Source organism: Pleurodeles waltl, chromosome 2_1 (assembly GCF_031143425.1).
Source record: "Pleurodeles waltl isolate 20211129_DDA chromosome 2_1, aPleWal1.hap1.20221129, whole genome shotgun sequence".
NCBI classification, from domain to species: Eukaryota; Metazoa; Chordata; class Amphibia; order Caudata; family Salamandridae; genus Pleurodeles; species Pleurodeles waltl.
In genome coordinates, this window is record NC_090438.1 from 91,655,404 (window position 1) to 91,672,778 (window position 17,375).

The window sequence follows — 17,375 nt, forward strand, 5'->3', positions numbered from 1 at the left end:
AACATGTGCGTATTAACCTTTTCATAGAAGACATACCAGGATGACCCTCATGGTGGAATACCATTAGTACCATGGTGGAATACACTTTCCCTTTTTAAACATAAGTTAATTTTCTACCTCTAATTCATACATTACTTTGTGAAATTATGCTATTTCTGCTGATATCCTTTTTCTGTTAGGCCATCCACACCTCAGATATTTTCTAACCTCTTGCAGAACCAAATCTTCTTCATCACATTTCATCCATTTTACCTCTTCTATAACTCTAATTTCACTAGTCACATACTCAGATACAACAGACACAACATCTATTCCTAACTCATTACGATGTGCATCAACCTCTTTGCTCCTTCTTGAGGAAGCCGCGATAAACAATCCGCCACTGCATTACTCTTCCCTGGCACATATTCAACCAGAAAACAATACTCCTGCAGCCTAGATACTAACCTTGCAATACGAGCAGTAGCATTCCATCCACCACCTGGAGAGAGAATCCCCACCAACAGCTTGTGATCAGTCTGAAGAATAAAACGTGATGCTCATATGTAATTCCGAAAGTGTTCAATAGCCCAAATACATGCTAACAGTTCCTTTTCTATAACAGCATACCTTCTTTCAGCATCTGTTAATGTACGAGAAGCAAATGTAACATTACATGTCTCTCTACCACACTCCTGAGATAACACTCGTCCTATGCCATACATGCTGTCACTATACATTGTACTCTCACACTAAAAGGCTTAAGAGTAGGGGCTTCAACAATTTGTTTCTTGATCATTTCAAAAGCATTCTTCTGTTTTTCTGTCCACACATATTCAACCCCTTTCTGCATAAGCTCTCTCAGTGATTCCATTTTAGTGGCGAAATTTGCAATGAATTTGCTTTAATACTCACAAAGACTTACAAATGACATTAATTTTGTCTGATTGTCAGGAGCAGGAGCATTAACAATAGCATCAACTAATGATCATTTTGGTATTACTCCTTCTCCTGTTACAGCGTGTCCCAATTATTCCACTGAGTTAAAGAAAATTTTACACTTCTTTTCTTTTAAAGTCAAACCACTCCTCTTTAACGCTTCACAGACATTTTTAACATGCTCCTTGTGTTCCTTTTCATTCTTTGAACATATCAATACATCATCTTGAAAACATTTTACATATTTATCCATGTCTTTAAATATTTGGAACATTGCTCTTTGAAATACCGATGCTGCAGAGGCTAACCCAAAAGGCATTCTTTTAAACTGGAACAACCCCTTTGGCGTGATAAATGCTGTAGGATGTCTAGGGTCTTCTGTAAGCTCAATTTGGCCGTAAGCTGACCTCTGATCCAAGGTGGAAAAAATGTTTGCACCTTCCAACATGTTGATAACTTCATTTATGTTGGGCAAAGAATGGCAGTTCACAATGATATTTGCATTCACAGTTTGTAGGTCCACACACAACCTCAAAGATTTGACCGCTTTCCGGGCCAAAACTATCAGAGATACCCATTCAGATGACTCAATTTCCCATATAACGTCTTCATTAATAATTTCCAATAAAACATGTTTCAATTTTTCTCTCACACTAATAGGTACATTCCTAAGTTTCTGCACTGCTGGTTTGGCATTCACCTTAACCTTAATCTTGTGGCTGTACTTTTCCCAGGTTATCAGTGAAAACCTCAGGGCTTGCGTGCACAGTTTACTACCACCTTGATTTAGCATTTCAAACTACTTGCCAAGGCCTTGTCTCCCCTTTTGTTATATCCATGTCACCTCTAAGGTAGGCCCTAGATAGCCCTATGGGCAGTGTGCTGTGTACGTAAAAGGTAGGACATGTACCTTTAGGTTTTATGTGTCCTAATAGTGAAATTTTTCACTACTGTGAGGACTGCTCCTCTCACAGGTCTGCATTAGGAATTCCCTCATATACTTTTTAATGGTAATTCCTGATCTGAATTGAGGAGCACTGCCATTTTTGATATGGTTGGAATGGTAGTGAAAAATCCTGCTTACTGGTGTAGTTGGATTTTTCATTACTATTTTAAAAATGCCACTTTTAGAAAGTGGGCATTTCTCTGTGCTTATAACTCTATGTGTTTGCTGCCTGACTCCAATCCATGTCTAGGCTGAGTGGGAGCTACATTTGGTGCATACTTTCCAGATTTCCACAACACAGGAAGGGCTGGGTGTGACAGAGGATACATCTTGCATGTCAATAGGTTATGTCCTGCCCTCACACAAAGGGCTGATTTAACCCCTACTGATGTCTGGAGCCAGGGCTGGGTTGAAAAGGGGTTTATTGTATACTTAAAAGTGTTCCTTTGAAGTCACCCCTAGATCAAAGACATTTTGGAGTATAAGTACAGAGGTTCTGACCCCATGTTTTCAGAGCACTTTTGGATCTGGAACTGAAACTCTGTCAGAAGGACTGCTGAGCTGCTTGAAGGGTTCATCTAGACTGCTCTTCTGCTGTTGCGCTGCTGCCTGCTAATTGCTGGGTAGCCTTAAGGTCACACTGGATTTTGATTGTTGCTCTGCTGCCAGGTGCTCCCTGACTCTGGTCTTACTAGACACTGCTGTGCTGCCAGGAGAAACTGCCCTCCCTGCTATCTGCTTTGCTGTGTTGGCCTGCTGTGTGGTGATTGCTGGGTGGCAGGAGGGACTACTACTTTTGCACCTTGTCTGGATGAGCTGGCCTGCCGCCCTACTTTGCATCCCCCAGTGTTCTCCCAGGATTGGGCATGGGACTCTGAGTCCAGCCAAACCAGCATACGGTCAGTGCTTTGTTCTTCACTTAAAAACTAGCACATGTGAGTGCAGTCTACTGCCCCTGGTGTCATGAGGAACTGTTCCCTGTACCTTTCAGTATATCACGTGTAATGTGCTTCATCTGTCCCTGATGATAGCGCACGGTGAGCACTAGTCGTGGGCCCACTCTGAAGGAAGGGAGCTTGAAACAGTGTTTTTCTTTTCCCAAGACTTGTGCCACTGAGGCAGAGCGTGTACAAGCCAATGATCTGTGTCTCGGCTGGGCACATTGCCCAGACAATGTGGATTTCATTGGGCCTACACCAATGACAGCAACAACCGCCCCAAGAAGGGGCCACAGCATGCAAAGAATGGTTGACGCCTCTATTCTCTCCCCAGGTGCTGCGGACTATTGTGTGTCACTCCCCAGATCGACCCAAGGGGTCTAACGCCACTCTGCCTGCTAGTGGGATAAGTCCCTAGCAAGGCGGGGTCCCTGCGGCAAGGTGCTGTAGTCAGGCTGCTTCACCGCACAATAGTGGGCGGGAGCGTTGAAGCCTATAAAAGTGAAGAACCAAGGGAGGTCTCCACATTCTGGCCTACAGTGCATCAGAATTGCTGTAGTTCTATGGGGGAAATCCTCAACAAGAGGTCCCCATCCAAACCTTGCTTGGTAATTTATGTGTGTTTCCTAACAAAACGATTGCCTTTCATGCCATTATGTCCTAATTTGTATTGTTTTAGCTACTGTTTCTGTCAAATGAGTACTACTTCAGTGTTGACATAATATGCATAGAATTTATGACTGATGCCATTTTTGGTCTTATATATACAATAGAGAAAACTATTTTTATATAATCCTGTGTGGAGTCTCTTTTGTGGTATATTTATTGTGTCATTGGTGTGAGTGTGTTGGGCAAACGATTTACACATTGCCTGTGGTGTTAAGCCTGCTTGCTCTGCGTCATGCTACCAGAGGTTGAACACAGGTTATCTTTGGTGTGTAACTTACTTGCCTTCACAAGACTGGTGGGTTCTGCCTGGCTTAGGTGCATAAGCTAGCCAACCAGAAATCACATTTCTAGCTCCCACCATAAGTAATTAAGTCACTGTCTTGTTAGGTCCTATTAAAGATTTCAGTACTTTAAACCTGAGCTCAACCCCTAGTACCTATGGCACAGGGCAGACAGGCTTCTTGTTTGTAATATTCCTTTATTATTTGAACCTGTAAAGGTAAGAAATAAACCAAACTAATGGCAAACTCCAGGCATAGCACAGGGCAACACATACAGTTGAGGACAGTGTAACTTTGCAGAAGTGACATTTTGAACCCCTCACCTCAGCAGTTACAGCAGGGGTTGGTCTCTTTATAGGCCTCTTCTGGCTGCAACTCAGCATACAAGATGTCATAAGACTATAGAAGAATACATGGTCAATAGAAGAGCAAGTGGGAGCAAGGAACAACAAAAGATGGGTAAATAGAAAAGGGGAAAGAAGGAAGGAATACTGAACAGAAGGCAGGCAGGGTGAATTGAACGATGGAGGGATAACAAGGTGGATAAATAAGTCGGTGGATGATTGTGTGGGAAGATGACTAAATGGATGATAGAATGAGTGAATGGATAGCTGGATAGACAGGAAAAGGGATGGCCCAGTGTATGGATGGGTGGATGGATGGGTGGGTGGATGGATGAGCGAATGGATGGCAAAGTGGATGGGTGACTGAAAGGATGGCAGAGTGGATGGAAGGATGATGGATGGATGGCAGAGTGAATAGATGGATAGATGGCAGAATAGATGGATGGATGGGTCAGTGGATGGCAGAGTGGAGATTTTCTAGGGAGGGGGTCAGCTCACTTGCTTTGTGCCATCAGAGCTTTCACTTCAAAGTGGGGGTACCCTAATTTTCTGGCAACACCTTTGCTTTGCAGACCCAGGTACAGAGAGGCGAGTGACAAGTCTACCTCTAACCAGGTCTGGGAGATTCTGGGATCCAATTCTCCATGATGGCTGCTCAAGGGCCATAGCCCTTGTACACAGTGCTAGGGCACCATCCTCGCCTTTGAGCACCGGGGAATTCTCCAAATTGTCTCCTAGATATTGCTACTAACCCAATAATTTCAAAAACCTTTTACCTTTGTACCTGGTACATTGTTTCTTCTGCACTCATGCACTGTCCATGTTTTGAGCCCAACAGTAGATCCTGGAAATCACCTTACTACCCTATAACAGGACTTTATCCCCAAAAGCACCAACTGTGAGGTGAGTCCTATGGCCTTCCTACTGTTCTTGAAATTAATTGCCCTACCTTGACCCAGAACCGTTGGATCAGTGTGGGTATTCCCAAGTGTGTATCATGGAGCCAGGCAGCTGTAGACCCCATAATGGTTTTTCATTATTTATTATCCCTATTCTCCGCAGCCGCATGTGAATGAAGTAAGCCCTGTGCTATACCTTCAGTTGTATGAGTCGGAATCCTGCTCTAATCTTGACCTCCCTAAAGCACCTGCAAGTCTCTTCCAAGTTCCCGTCCCCCAGTGTGCCTAACTCCACCTGAGATTCTACTGGCCCGTGGCTGTTGAGAGTCAGTGTTCTATTTGTTTGGGAAATAGCATACTTGTGGAGCAGCGCCACCACTATTCCCCGGCTGGCCCCATAAAAAGCTTGTGCACAAGTGACCTGGTAATGCTAAAACCTCTGAACCTGCCCAACTCATGTGTTCCGCCCTCTCTATTGCCTCATGCTATAGACTTAGAACTGTCTGTCACCCACATGCTTGAGGCGCCTGTTGCCCATCCATAATCAACATATTAACCTGTCAAATTCTTAGTTATCTTGTGTTATACAGTTTCTACTTTGGTAATAGGACTGCATGTTTAGGACGGCAGCACTGTTGAGTGTGGGAGACTGAGTGAACCCCACACCGTTAGTAGCTGTCGGCCTAACTCCTCGCTAGCTCACACAAACCTCCAAACTTGTCTGGTAAAAAGTGATTTTGGCACCCTGAACATGAAACTCCGACTCCCTAGGGAAGTCGTGGAAACAGATCGTACCCTTTTTGCTCAGTTACTCACGCATGCCAAGGCGAGACACCAGATACTAAATAGGTTTTCAATGCACTTATTGATGCAATTATAATCTGATATAAAAGCATGTGCTGCGATACTTAGGCAGATGAAGCAAAGCAAAGTAACTAACATTATGATCATGGTGAAGAAGATGTACAACCTCTCCATATTGTGTGTAGGTCTCGATGTTTTAGATGTTCTAGAGATTCCTACCTAACCCTTTGACTACATCTGAGAGAATAGTGGTTTTAACCCTCTGCCGGGTCCAATCTAAGGAATCAGTCTCAGCCCCATACATGGATAAAATATCTGGTAGCAGACTGTCGTGTAGATGGCAGTCCTCTGAGGGAGCTGGAAGTTCAACACCAGCAAAACTGTCTATCACGAAGTACACATGTCAGTCTGGTAATGACCAGAACGTCCTTGTAACAGGGTCGCAGGGTCCCTGTTCCGGGATGGTGCCCCAAGGCCTGCGGTCCAGTGCCCCAGGGGCACAGCCAACAGCATAAGGACATCCAGGTTACATCAATAAAAAGAAAGGACGGACTAAAGAGAAGAAGGGCGTTCGAGGAGGAAGAGAAGGAAGACTGGCGCCGAGAAGATGAGAGAGGAGTCCCGCAGGAAGCACCCCAAAACGGACAACCACCTAGGGAGACCGGAGCGGATAGCGGAGGCAACGAGGAAACGGAGGCACCTCGACGGGAGGACACACCGTCGGAAGTGAGGATATCCCGCTCCAACGCCGACCACGTCCCCAGAGGGATGTGGCTTTCGCAGGTATGTGCCTACATAACCAACCCCGGGTTGTTACTTGGTGGGAGAGGGGAGCGCAGATGGTGCGAGGCATTGAAGGAGAGACAGGACAACTGGACGGTCCGCCTCTCAGTTTTTCTTATTTTTTGTGCTTTATTTATGTTTTTTTTTATTTTCTCTCGAGTAACCTTCACTGCGGTTTCTTGGTTGGGGAGAATCCTGTGAAGATAATAGGATTCCAACCATAGAGAAAAGCCATTCCTTTTGTTTTGTTAAAAAAACGGCGAGCACAAAACCACAGGGCTTAACGACCGGGGAGCACTTGCTGAGTTGCCTGTTTTCCCACCACACCGCACCTACCCCTCTAAACATATCATAAATATGAAACGAGGAGTAAAAATACTTACCATTTTCTTTTTGGTTTTCCTTTTTTGTTGGGGTTGATGGACATGGCTCTTCCACCCCGATTCCACCACCCTTGGGAGGGACGATCCTAAAAGAGAGAAAAGAAGAGAAGAAACGTGTTAAGACAAGGAAAAGAAAGAAGAAAAGAAAGGATCAGAGGTGAAAAAGGAACAAGAAAAGAAGAGGGAGAAATAGAGACCCTGATAGAAATAAGGAAACTCGAGTAGTACTCAATAATAACTTTTGGAACTATAAACCTGAAAACAGCTCAAAACAATAATAAAAATATCAGTTCTGAACTATATCCTGACTCCGATCAGATTATTAATGTCTCCAACCCACTGGGACATCCCACGTCCTCTACTGTCCTCTACCCTTCTTGGATCAGTGTGTTGTTAATATAATAACCCAGGCCTGATGTTCTGATGTAATGCTGTGCCTCAGAGATAGACAACGACTCCTGGATGGGCAACACATCAGCATATCATATCCTGCATGTAACAGCCTTGGACAAATACTACAGATTAAATGTAGTGCAAAGGCTGATTAAATGAACAGAATGAAGCAGCTGATAAAATGTGTAAGCGCCAGCACTAAGAAGCAGTCTTGCTAATCATGAGTAAAAATGTATAGAAAATATGAATAAAACACAAACTGTAAAACCAAGCTAAACAGGGGTACTAAAGGGACCTCATGACACCTTCCCTTTGCCAGTAATGTATGGCAGATTCTAAAGACTACTAAGAGAATACAATACAGTAAGAGTAGGGGCAGGCGTGGCCAACTGCCTAGGAAAATGTCTGCTTACTGAAGCGGCTCCAGCCTTCTGACACCCTAATCCCCCCTATCATCCCTACATCCATCCGATCATCCAGTGCTGAAGGCTGCTGCCTGGGAGGATACCACATGATCAAAATTTGGTGGACTGGGGGGCCAGTGGAGACAAATGACAAATGGAGCCTGCTCGGCAAGGCAAGGCTGTGGCCTGGTGCAGGTAGTAGGCGGGGCATGAGAGGAACAACTGTTGGAGGAGCCCAGACGTGAGAGGCTGCAGGCTGAGATGGTGTCTCCCCTCACTCCCCGTGAGGCCGGTGAGTGCTGCTGTAGCTGCCCTGGTGGTGTGGTGTGAAGCACTTCTCCTGCCCAATGTTGGAGCACAATGTTTGAAGGCCCGAGGCAACCTGGAGTCCTGCAACGATTGAGGGTTGGAATACAGCGTTGAAAGCCTGAAGCAGCCTGGAGTGCTCCGACACTTGAGCTGACAGCAGTGATGGCGACACACTGTCTTTGATCTATGTGAGACTCTGAGTGTACTTACCTGCTATTGCTCCCGAGGTGCTCCCTGGGGCCACAGATGGATGACAGTGACATGGGCCTGCGGGGGTGGAGAGGCCACTGACTTATCCCAATCTACAGCCAGCATTTTGAGGGCTTATCACGTTATTGATGGACGGAAAATGCAGCCTGGGCACTGAACACTTCCTCTGCTCTGGACTACAAGCCTGATAGCAGCATTGTGACAAACTTTGAGTACTGGGGAAGTGTGACTGTTACGGCGAGGGCCGGCCACAAGACTGCGGTGTCCCATTCTTGGACCACGGCGGTGTCCGTAGTTCGTTTCTCAGCCCGTTGGACCCACCTCAGTCCTTCTTGGGAGCCTGCAATGGCGTTGCGGATATGTTCCGTGACGCATATTTGGGTAGCTGAGTACCCGCGGTGAGATGAGTTCACTGCCACGGTGTTTAAATTACGTGTCTGGGATTCCTGGGGCTAATTCTTGTACATTCCCTTAGTCCTGATACCAGGACCCATGTTCTGTTCACTTCTTGTTCCCCTGTTCCTTTGCACAGTTCCCAGAATGCTCATGTTTGGTTTAGTCTTTCCTAATCCAATATGGCGTTTTTTTCTGTTTCCCTTCACTATTACTTCCCTATGCAAGATGGTGCTTTTTCTCTTTCCTGTTTGTCCCTTCATGCTTTATGGTATATAGGGGGGCTGGTTTCTTTTTTTTCATTGTGTTGCAACATTCCTTGCTTGTTGGTGTATTCTGGTTCCTGTTGGTGGTTCCTGTTGGTGGTTCCTGTTGGCAGTTCCTGTTGGTAGTTCCTGTTGCCAGCTCTTGCTTGGTTTTCTTGCCCTGCATCTTTCCTGTTGTCTCTGGTTCCCAGTATTCTCCCTGGAACCTTCCTTCCATCTTCTGGAGTTCCTATTAACCAGAGGTTTTTTCCCTTTGGGGTTTTTCCTCTGTGAGACTCCTTCTGGAAGGCACAGTATGTCTTGGCATTCTCATTGTCAGCAGCACCGTGGCTACCAGAAAGGGTTGCTTCTATCTCGGACAGACTAGGACATACAAGAATCGAAGCCGAACTCCTGTTCAATCCAACAAGAATGGTAACAGAGAGTAAGACCGTGACACGTGACTGTTGCAGCCTGGGGTGCCCTGTGTGTGAGTGGGCACTGGAAGCCCTGGTGTGCTCAGTGGAAAAGGTACACTATTCTGGATGCTGAACTTTGAGTCGCATGACAGGGGCCAAGCTCCATATCACCACAGTGCCATAGAGCAGTGCGACTGCCCTGGGGACCCATGGCATGCTGCCCCTGTCCTCCACTACCTACATGATTATTGGGTAAAGAACCCCACCATGGACTGTGTGCAGCCTCGGACAACACACAGTGAATCGTACATCATAGCCTGGCACAAATCCTCTCCGAGTGAAGACAAATTGAGAGGCCCTGTCGAACAGCTGATAATTATTACAGTAACATAGCGCTGACCCAGGGCCCAGCTTACTAATTCGAGGGTCAACGGAGCTGGGGGAATGAGTCATGGAGAAGCTGACATGCCCCAGGTGGCAAAATCCTAGTGGGGGTCCCCCAGCAGGAAAAGGTGGCAGGAATTGCTGGGTTGACCTCCACCACCCCACACCCTCTCCCCTGCATCAAGATGATCAGAGGAAATGCAGCCAAGAGTGAACACCAAACTAAATTGGAAAAATACACATTTACTAAGGACACACCAATGGCTATGAGGCCCCCTGAGGCACCAACCTCAACTGACTCCGGTTTCCTTGACAGCGAATCTCTCACTCTCGTTGACATCATGGCTGCTGTACATGGAGTGAGGACGTCACTGGAAGCCAAAATTGATTAAGTCTCAGTGGAGGTCATGCTCCTGACAGCAGACTACCAAAAGATGGGAACTCAGAGGACGGAGGCAGAAGAGTCCATCGCTGCCCTTAAGACAGATACAGTGGCCCTGAAAACTCAAGTCAAGGAACTTCGAGCAACCAGTAAATTCATGAAGGATCAACTGGAGGATTACAAGGGACGTTCGAGATGCAACAATATACGTATAATCGGAGTCCCCGACAGGACAGAGGGACCTGTGGTTGATCTCTTTGTGGAAGATGTCATACTAAAACTCCAACCTCATGCCATGTCCAAATACTTTTCAATGGAGCTCGCCCATCGTGTCCTGCATGCCCCCCCAAAACTAGGAGCACCACCTCACCCAATCATTGCTCTCATCTTTAATTATTGTGATCGGGATGCCATATCGCAAACAGCCCAACATGCCCCACCGCTCAACTGTGAAAATGCAAATATCAACTTCTTTCGAGATTTCATGAACAAGGTCCAGAAAATGAGCCGTAGTTTCTTAGAGATCAAGAAAGCACTCAGAGATCTAGAAACCAAATATTCTATGACTTTCCCGGTGAGGCTCTGTGTGGTGGCAGAGGGGAAAACTTGGCATTTCAAAACCCCAAAGGAAACATGGGACTGGTACGATGGCTGGGGGACAACTACCGGATCCAGGCGGCTCTCACAACCCAGGCAACAAAGACAGGACAGCACCGCTCTGACACAGCTTGGAGAAGATGACACCTGATCACAATAGCAGGACTCACCACACAAGTAAAGTACTGACATAATGAACCTCAAGCACACAAGACCATGGAAGAACAAGAACCACTGCCAATGAGCGGGCATGGATCCATGGCATTCTGTTGAACCCTGCTGTTGCCCTGGGTCGCCATTTTATAAGATTGCTCAGAGGATATATATACGAGGATGAATTGCTGCAGTAAATGTTTTCCTTATTAAGTGGGGGAGGGAGTGTTTGGAGGGATACTTGGTGTGTGCTTCCACCTCCTCCTTTGTAATGTTGTTCTGGGGCGACAGGCACTCTGCACAATTAAGGGGGGTGGGCAGTTCAGAGTCCACGATGTATGGAGTCAGGGACAGTGGATTTGTTTTTCTTGGTTTTACTGTTTAGTAAGTTTGTGGCAGGATCTTATTCACATAACACACACTCTTTAATGCAGACTCGGACCTTGGGAGGTTTACTTTCGTTCTGGCATGGACTCCTATTCTGAAACTGAGCTAAGGTTTTTATTATCCCTTGCCATGTCATTCATGACCCCGGAGGTGACCACCTCAAGTATTAAAATCCTATCCGGGAATGTCAATGGTTTGGTGGACCAGATAAATAGGGGGGGTGGTACTTCAATATCTTAGGTGGCGTTCTCTGGACATTGTTCTCCTACAGGAGGCATACCTTCAGGGCAACACATACCATGAGCTAGATAGATGGGGACATAAGACAGTAGTCCACACCAGTTATACTACCTGTTCCACAGGGTTGGGCATCCTAATAAGCAAATAATTTCCATTCACCATGCAAGAAAAGTGGCTAAATACATACAGGGGGTATGCCGCACTCTCTGGGTTCTGGAATGGGAGAACATTTAACACTGTATTGGTGAATGTCCCTCTTAGGTTGCATACAGACATGTTCTGTGATCTAAGTGCCTTTCTTCTCCACATCCCTGACAGTGCCCTATTCATTGGTGGGGATTTTAACAGCGCTCTTAGCAATGATATTGACCGTTGGCCCCCTAGACAGACTGTTGCATCATAGCAAGGCCTCGCAGACTTTCTGATTAATTTCACCAGGCACACTCATAACCCGACCTTACAGCAGTACACATTTCACTCAGGTGGCCATGTCAGCTTATCATGGATAGACTACCTTTTCACCCTGTCACGCCAAGCACCACACTCAATTCAACATCTTGCCAGAGGCAAATCAGACCACTCACCACTATGGGCAATTTATGCTCTTGTACCCTGGGAAAACCACTGCAGTATTGTGCCCAATCCTTGGTACATTAAAGTGCCCCACATACGGGAGGGTATTTGTCAAGTTAAGGAGATTATTTCAGGGAGCATTAAGGCTCAATGAAATCTGCACAGACTCTATGGGAGGATTATAACGCTGTTATTAAAGGCCAAGGAGTTTCTTTTATCGCAGGGCATAGAAAGGACAAAATGGAGTAGTTGGAGTGGCTGGAGCATGACATAGCTGGCCTAGAGGCCCAACCCATAGCCTCCAAGTAAGAGGCTGTACAGCACACTTTGACCATCAAGCAGAAGGAATATAGAGACATCTCGTCAGAAGCAGCTAGGGCGAGTCACTACGCCACTCAACTGCACCTTTATGAGGTGGGAGATAGGGCTGGAAAACTCCTGGCCTGGTTAGACAAGAAAGAAAGGGCGAATCGTTGGGTGCTAAAAAATATAAAAAGCGAGGGGAACAGAGTGAGTAACCGTCAGGAGATAGGGGCCGCCTTTTCACCTACATGTCCCGGCTCTTGCTGGTATGGCGGAGGAGTCCCACAGGGTATTGGAGACTATACATCTTCTGAGTCTCTCGTCCACTAGTCGGACACTTCTGGAGCAGGAACTCACTGAAAAAGAAGTGATCCTGGCAATACGTGCCTTTAACTCGGACAAGGTGGTGGGCCCCAATGGATTGCCCTCATTGAGTTACACAAGGTTACAGCCTTTAAAATTGCCCCACACTTATTACAAATGTTTAAAGAGAGCTGAGACATGGGCAGTTAGTAAATATCATAGTCATTCATAAAGAATGGAAGTCTGCGCCTCATACAGACCCATCTTGTTGCTTAGTGTGGAGGTTAAAATTCTAGCTAAACTGCTCGCTTTCTGCTTAGTCCAGGTTATCACATCATTAATTCACCAAGGCCAGTTGGATTTTATGCCAGGATGAAATACGACTGTTAATCTAAGATGCCTGCATGGTGTTCTGGGACGTGCCGCGAGGCTCCCTGAAGATGCCCTTGTGCAATCCCTAGATGCGCACACAGCATTTGATAAGGTCAAATGACCATTTATGTTTGCAGTTCTGACCAAGTTTGGATTTGGCCTGTGCTTTCTAGTGTAGCTCTGTCTCCTTTACACAGACCCGTTGGCTCAAGTGATGGTGAACAGAGGGTACGTTTACAGTTTCGGCTTTGGTGGGGTACTAGACAAGGCTGCCCGCTCTCCCCTCTAATATTTACACTGGTCCTGGAGTCGCTGGTGGCCTAGATCAGGCAAGTCCTCCTAGCACGTGGCTAGCGATGGATGGCAGAACTGGAAGATAGAATTTCCCTTTATGCTCATGATATCTTGCTCTATATATCAGACACGACTCGTACTCTTGATAGACTAATGCACAAACTTAACCAGTTCTGTCACTACTCTGGCTACACCATCAACTGTGACAAGTCACTTATCTACATTCTTCATGGAATAGAGCCGCAATTGACTTGGGGATCTACGTCTCGTGTCACGACAGATGGGTTTTGATACTTGAAAACTTATGTTACCTTTTACCCAGGAATATTTTCCAGCTCTAACCTGGAACCTCCGCTGACAGGGCTGTGGCAAGATGTATAGCACGGGAAGACTCTTCCCTTGTCACTCCTCGGCAAGGCTGTGCTGTTCAAGATGATGGCACTGCCTCGCTTTCAATATGCACTTCACAATACTCCCTACCTGGACTCTGCTGCTTATTTTCAGACAATAGTAAGTGTAACCCACACTCTCCTCTGGAATAATCACCCTGCATGTATTGCCTTTAAAAATATTACCAGAGGCTGGTATACAAAAATACTATTGGGCAGCACAACTCACTGTTATTAATCATTGGGTCAACCTTCCTCCAGATGAGCCAGCGTATCAAATGGATAGGCACAATGCTCGCTCAGAAGGATATGTTAGCAACCTGCCCCCTCCTGAGTCCAAAAGCAGTTACTATTAGCCTTTGGCACACATCACTTGCTGCTATAGGCTAGTGAGACCCAATCACCCAGGCCAGCCTGGTTTGAGACACTGTACTGCTGGGCACACTGAGGAGACAAGCGGGTTTTCACAAGTGGAAACTAATTGACCTCTCAAAGGTAGGAGATCTGTGGTCCCAGGGGAAATGCCCTTACCAAGCTCCGGGTGCAATGGGAGAGGGATCTTGAGAGTATGGAAGATGACAAATGGCCTGAGGTCCTAGCCTTCCCCAGGGAAGTAGCAATCAGATCAGTTTCCGTCTAGTCCAACTAAAAATCCTGCCTGGAGTCATTATGCATGCACTACTATAGCCAGGATGGGCAGAGTGCTCTCTACACTTATCACAGGGGATGTGGGCAGGAGGGAACATTCTTCCGATGATTTGAAGTTGCAAGGTTATTCAGAATTAGAGAACAGTAATGTCCTGCATAAATGGGATATGCAGTGGTGCTAGGGGACACCTCCTCCAAACTGTGGGCCTGATTGAGAGTTTGCCTGAGGGGGCTACTCCATAACAAACGTGACGGATATCCCGTCTGCTATATTATAATCCTATTATAGCCTATGGAGTTTGTAATATGGCAGACGGGATATCTGTACTGCTTGTGACGGAGTAACCTGTACGCCAAACTCCAAATCAGGCCCTGTGTCTTTTAAATATTTGGGACCCCACAGATCTGGGCCACATAGAAAGCATTTGGGTGACACTGGGATTAGTGGTGGGAGGATCAGGTGTTTTGGCTTCAAGTATGGGAACATGTCATGGATTGGTGCGTGTTGACAGAGAAGGTTGCCTACGAGGGTGGAGCTTGCCAAACAAAGGTGGCCTAATTAAGTTCACAATTTAAAACACACCCAAATTAAAAGTCATCTGAGGTTTGCATAAGGTCATCAAAAACATCAGTCGAGATGGAGTCCAGGAGGGACCCTGCTTCCGTATACGATATCGCCACCAAATCCTCATCCAAAAGGTCAAAGGAACATACATGATGAGGAAGCAGTGTCCCGTGCCACGCCCAAAGAAAGGACTCTTAGAGCCATAGCATCCTTGTCTATGTTAAGGGGCTCATAGAAGGCATCATGGAGCAACTGTAGTCTCATAGGACAAGTCTGGGAAAGGACCCTCCTGTCATCAGTAGTTTCATGTCCGTAGATATGTGTCTTGTTGCTTAAGAAAACACATGTCCTTTGAATTCTTAAAAGGGCACTGTAAGCAATGGAAAACAGGCTGCACACAGCAAAATCTGGTGTAAAGGAGAAGGACCAGTCTTTGTTCAATTTTCCGACACTGATACTCCAAAGAACTACATCATGTGATCAAGACACAGTTGCGCTGGTGGTAGCTCCGTCGCTCTTTACCTTTGAGATGGGGCATCCATTGTAGAGCAAAAATTACAACAGCACGATACAACAAATGAATGCCAGTACAAGCGGTATGCCCCCCAAAACACTCGAAAAAAGCGAGTGTATGGACGATGGTATTACTCCAAAAACAGTCTGCAATGTACTTACAAATCCAGACCCTATTGCTTTAAAAAAGTGTACATCCCTGCGGTGTTGGATGCATTCAAACTGTGACTCATAAGTTCACAGACGTGCCTTGGAAAGTTGATATTTAAGAGGGATTGTATCCCTACTGATGACCATGCCACTTGTAGGTCATAGGTTCAACGAACAGATATAAGAGCCACATGTTTTTGAAACATTAGTGCTTTCAGCATGCTCAGCTTGTTGAAGTTGACATTGGAAGTGAGAATGTGAAGCCACAAATCTGCTACTTTTATCTCATGTGTGGGAGGGAGCAGAACCTTTCCAAAACAGGTCACTATTTGAGAAACAGAAATCACATATGGGACACTTGCTCTCATCCCACAACAGCCTTAATCATTCAGTATCAAGCAACTTCCATTTAAAAGTAACTGAAACACTGGGTAAATCAACAGTGCGGGAATACCCTTGAAGTAGAAGACTAAATTAGCCATTGAGCATTACATATGATGTCAATACCACCTTCTTACAAATCATTGACGTTTCACAGTCGCTCCCATGAAGAAAAACTTCATTTTTTCCACTTATTCACTTGTAAATGAAAAACAAGTCCCACACCTCATGAATACAACTCTCCTATAAATCTTCAAACCTGCCTATTGGAAACATTTGCAGACATGAAGTAAATTGAAAAGTAAATATTAGCAGGGATATCACCCCATGTACTAACCACACTGATGATGGTGTTTCAGCCACTGTAAAAGGCAACTTTTCTAACTTCTCTATGTTAAGTCTAGAGTAACTGGCTTCTTTCTTTGTCATTATCTGTTGTTTTCCTGCGAGGTTAAATGGTGCAAATAACTCTTCCAAGTTTACGTGCTTCTGGGCACGCGGTTCGCTTTGAGAACCTGCAAATTTCAACTCCACTGCAAAATGGACCTAAGCTGACTCTGCCCATGTTGTAATTATGACATGTCATTTTGTATAATGTCTATTGCAGATGAAACAATATTGTTGAATGTGTAAATTCAAGTGAATAATGTGTTCATACCATTATCAACAACGGCTAATGCTTTCTCTAAATTTGCCCGACCTATTTGCCTTAAACGAGCAGCAGCTTCCATTTGTGAAAGCTACCATATTTCGTTGTATATTGTATGCAAGTATCTTTTGGAGAGTTATTTCCTGGATCCTACCCAGAAATCTTGCAGATCTGCATCCTCAGACAGGAGGGAGAGGTGTTCCTTAACAGCTGTCAAACTGAAGTTTTGCATCCATTGGTGACTATACCTGTATGTTGTGTGGTGACATAACAAGGGTCTAATCTACTTGCTTTAAAACCTTGAGTAGAGTTCACAAAATGTACATGGTAGCCATTTGTGTCCACTGTCCACAATAACCACCCGTTGGGACCTGAAAGTGTAGAATTTAATGTCCGTTCTTAACCATCCCATTGAGCTGTCTGTTCTGTAAAGTTCATAACATTTTGCCAATTTACTAATTTTGCTAACGAGGGAATACTGGACATGTTCATTTCTTTGACTTTTGCTAAACCCAGGCAAGTTGTTCGTTGAAATGTTTCGTTCAGGAAGATCATTTGTAATGGTATAAAACATGATTCCCTAGACTGATTTCAAATCAATTGTTTTATTCCAATATTTGTAGCCCTTTATAGCTAATTCGGAAACAAATGAATTTGAATATGTCAACTTAGTATTGGTGACCAAAGTCTTTCTAGCTTTTGTTGCTGGCAATTTGAAATAATATGACTCAGGATCATTAGCATCAGGCCCATA

General features: G+C 45.3%; 1 protein-coding gene across 1 annotated transcript in view; it reads left to right on the forward strand.

The window, feature by feature from the left end:
* LOC138259373 (uncharacterized) overlaps positions 1–17,375 on the forward strand; it is a 117,208-nt gene that overhangs the window by 40,498 nt on the left and 59,335 nt on the right. The window contains exon 2 of the mRNA XM_069207070.1: positions 6,238–6,582. Coding sequence (XP_069063171.1) covers positions 6,238–6,582 — 345 coding nt within the window. The remainder of the gene's footprint in view (positions 1–6,237; positions 6,583–17,375) is intronic.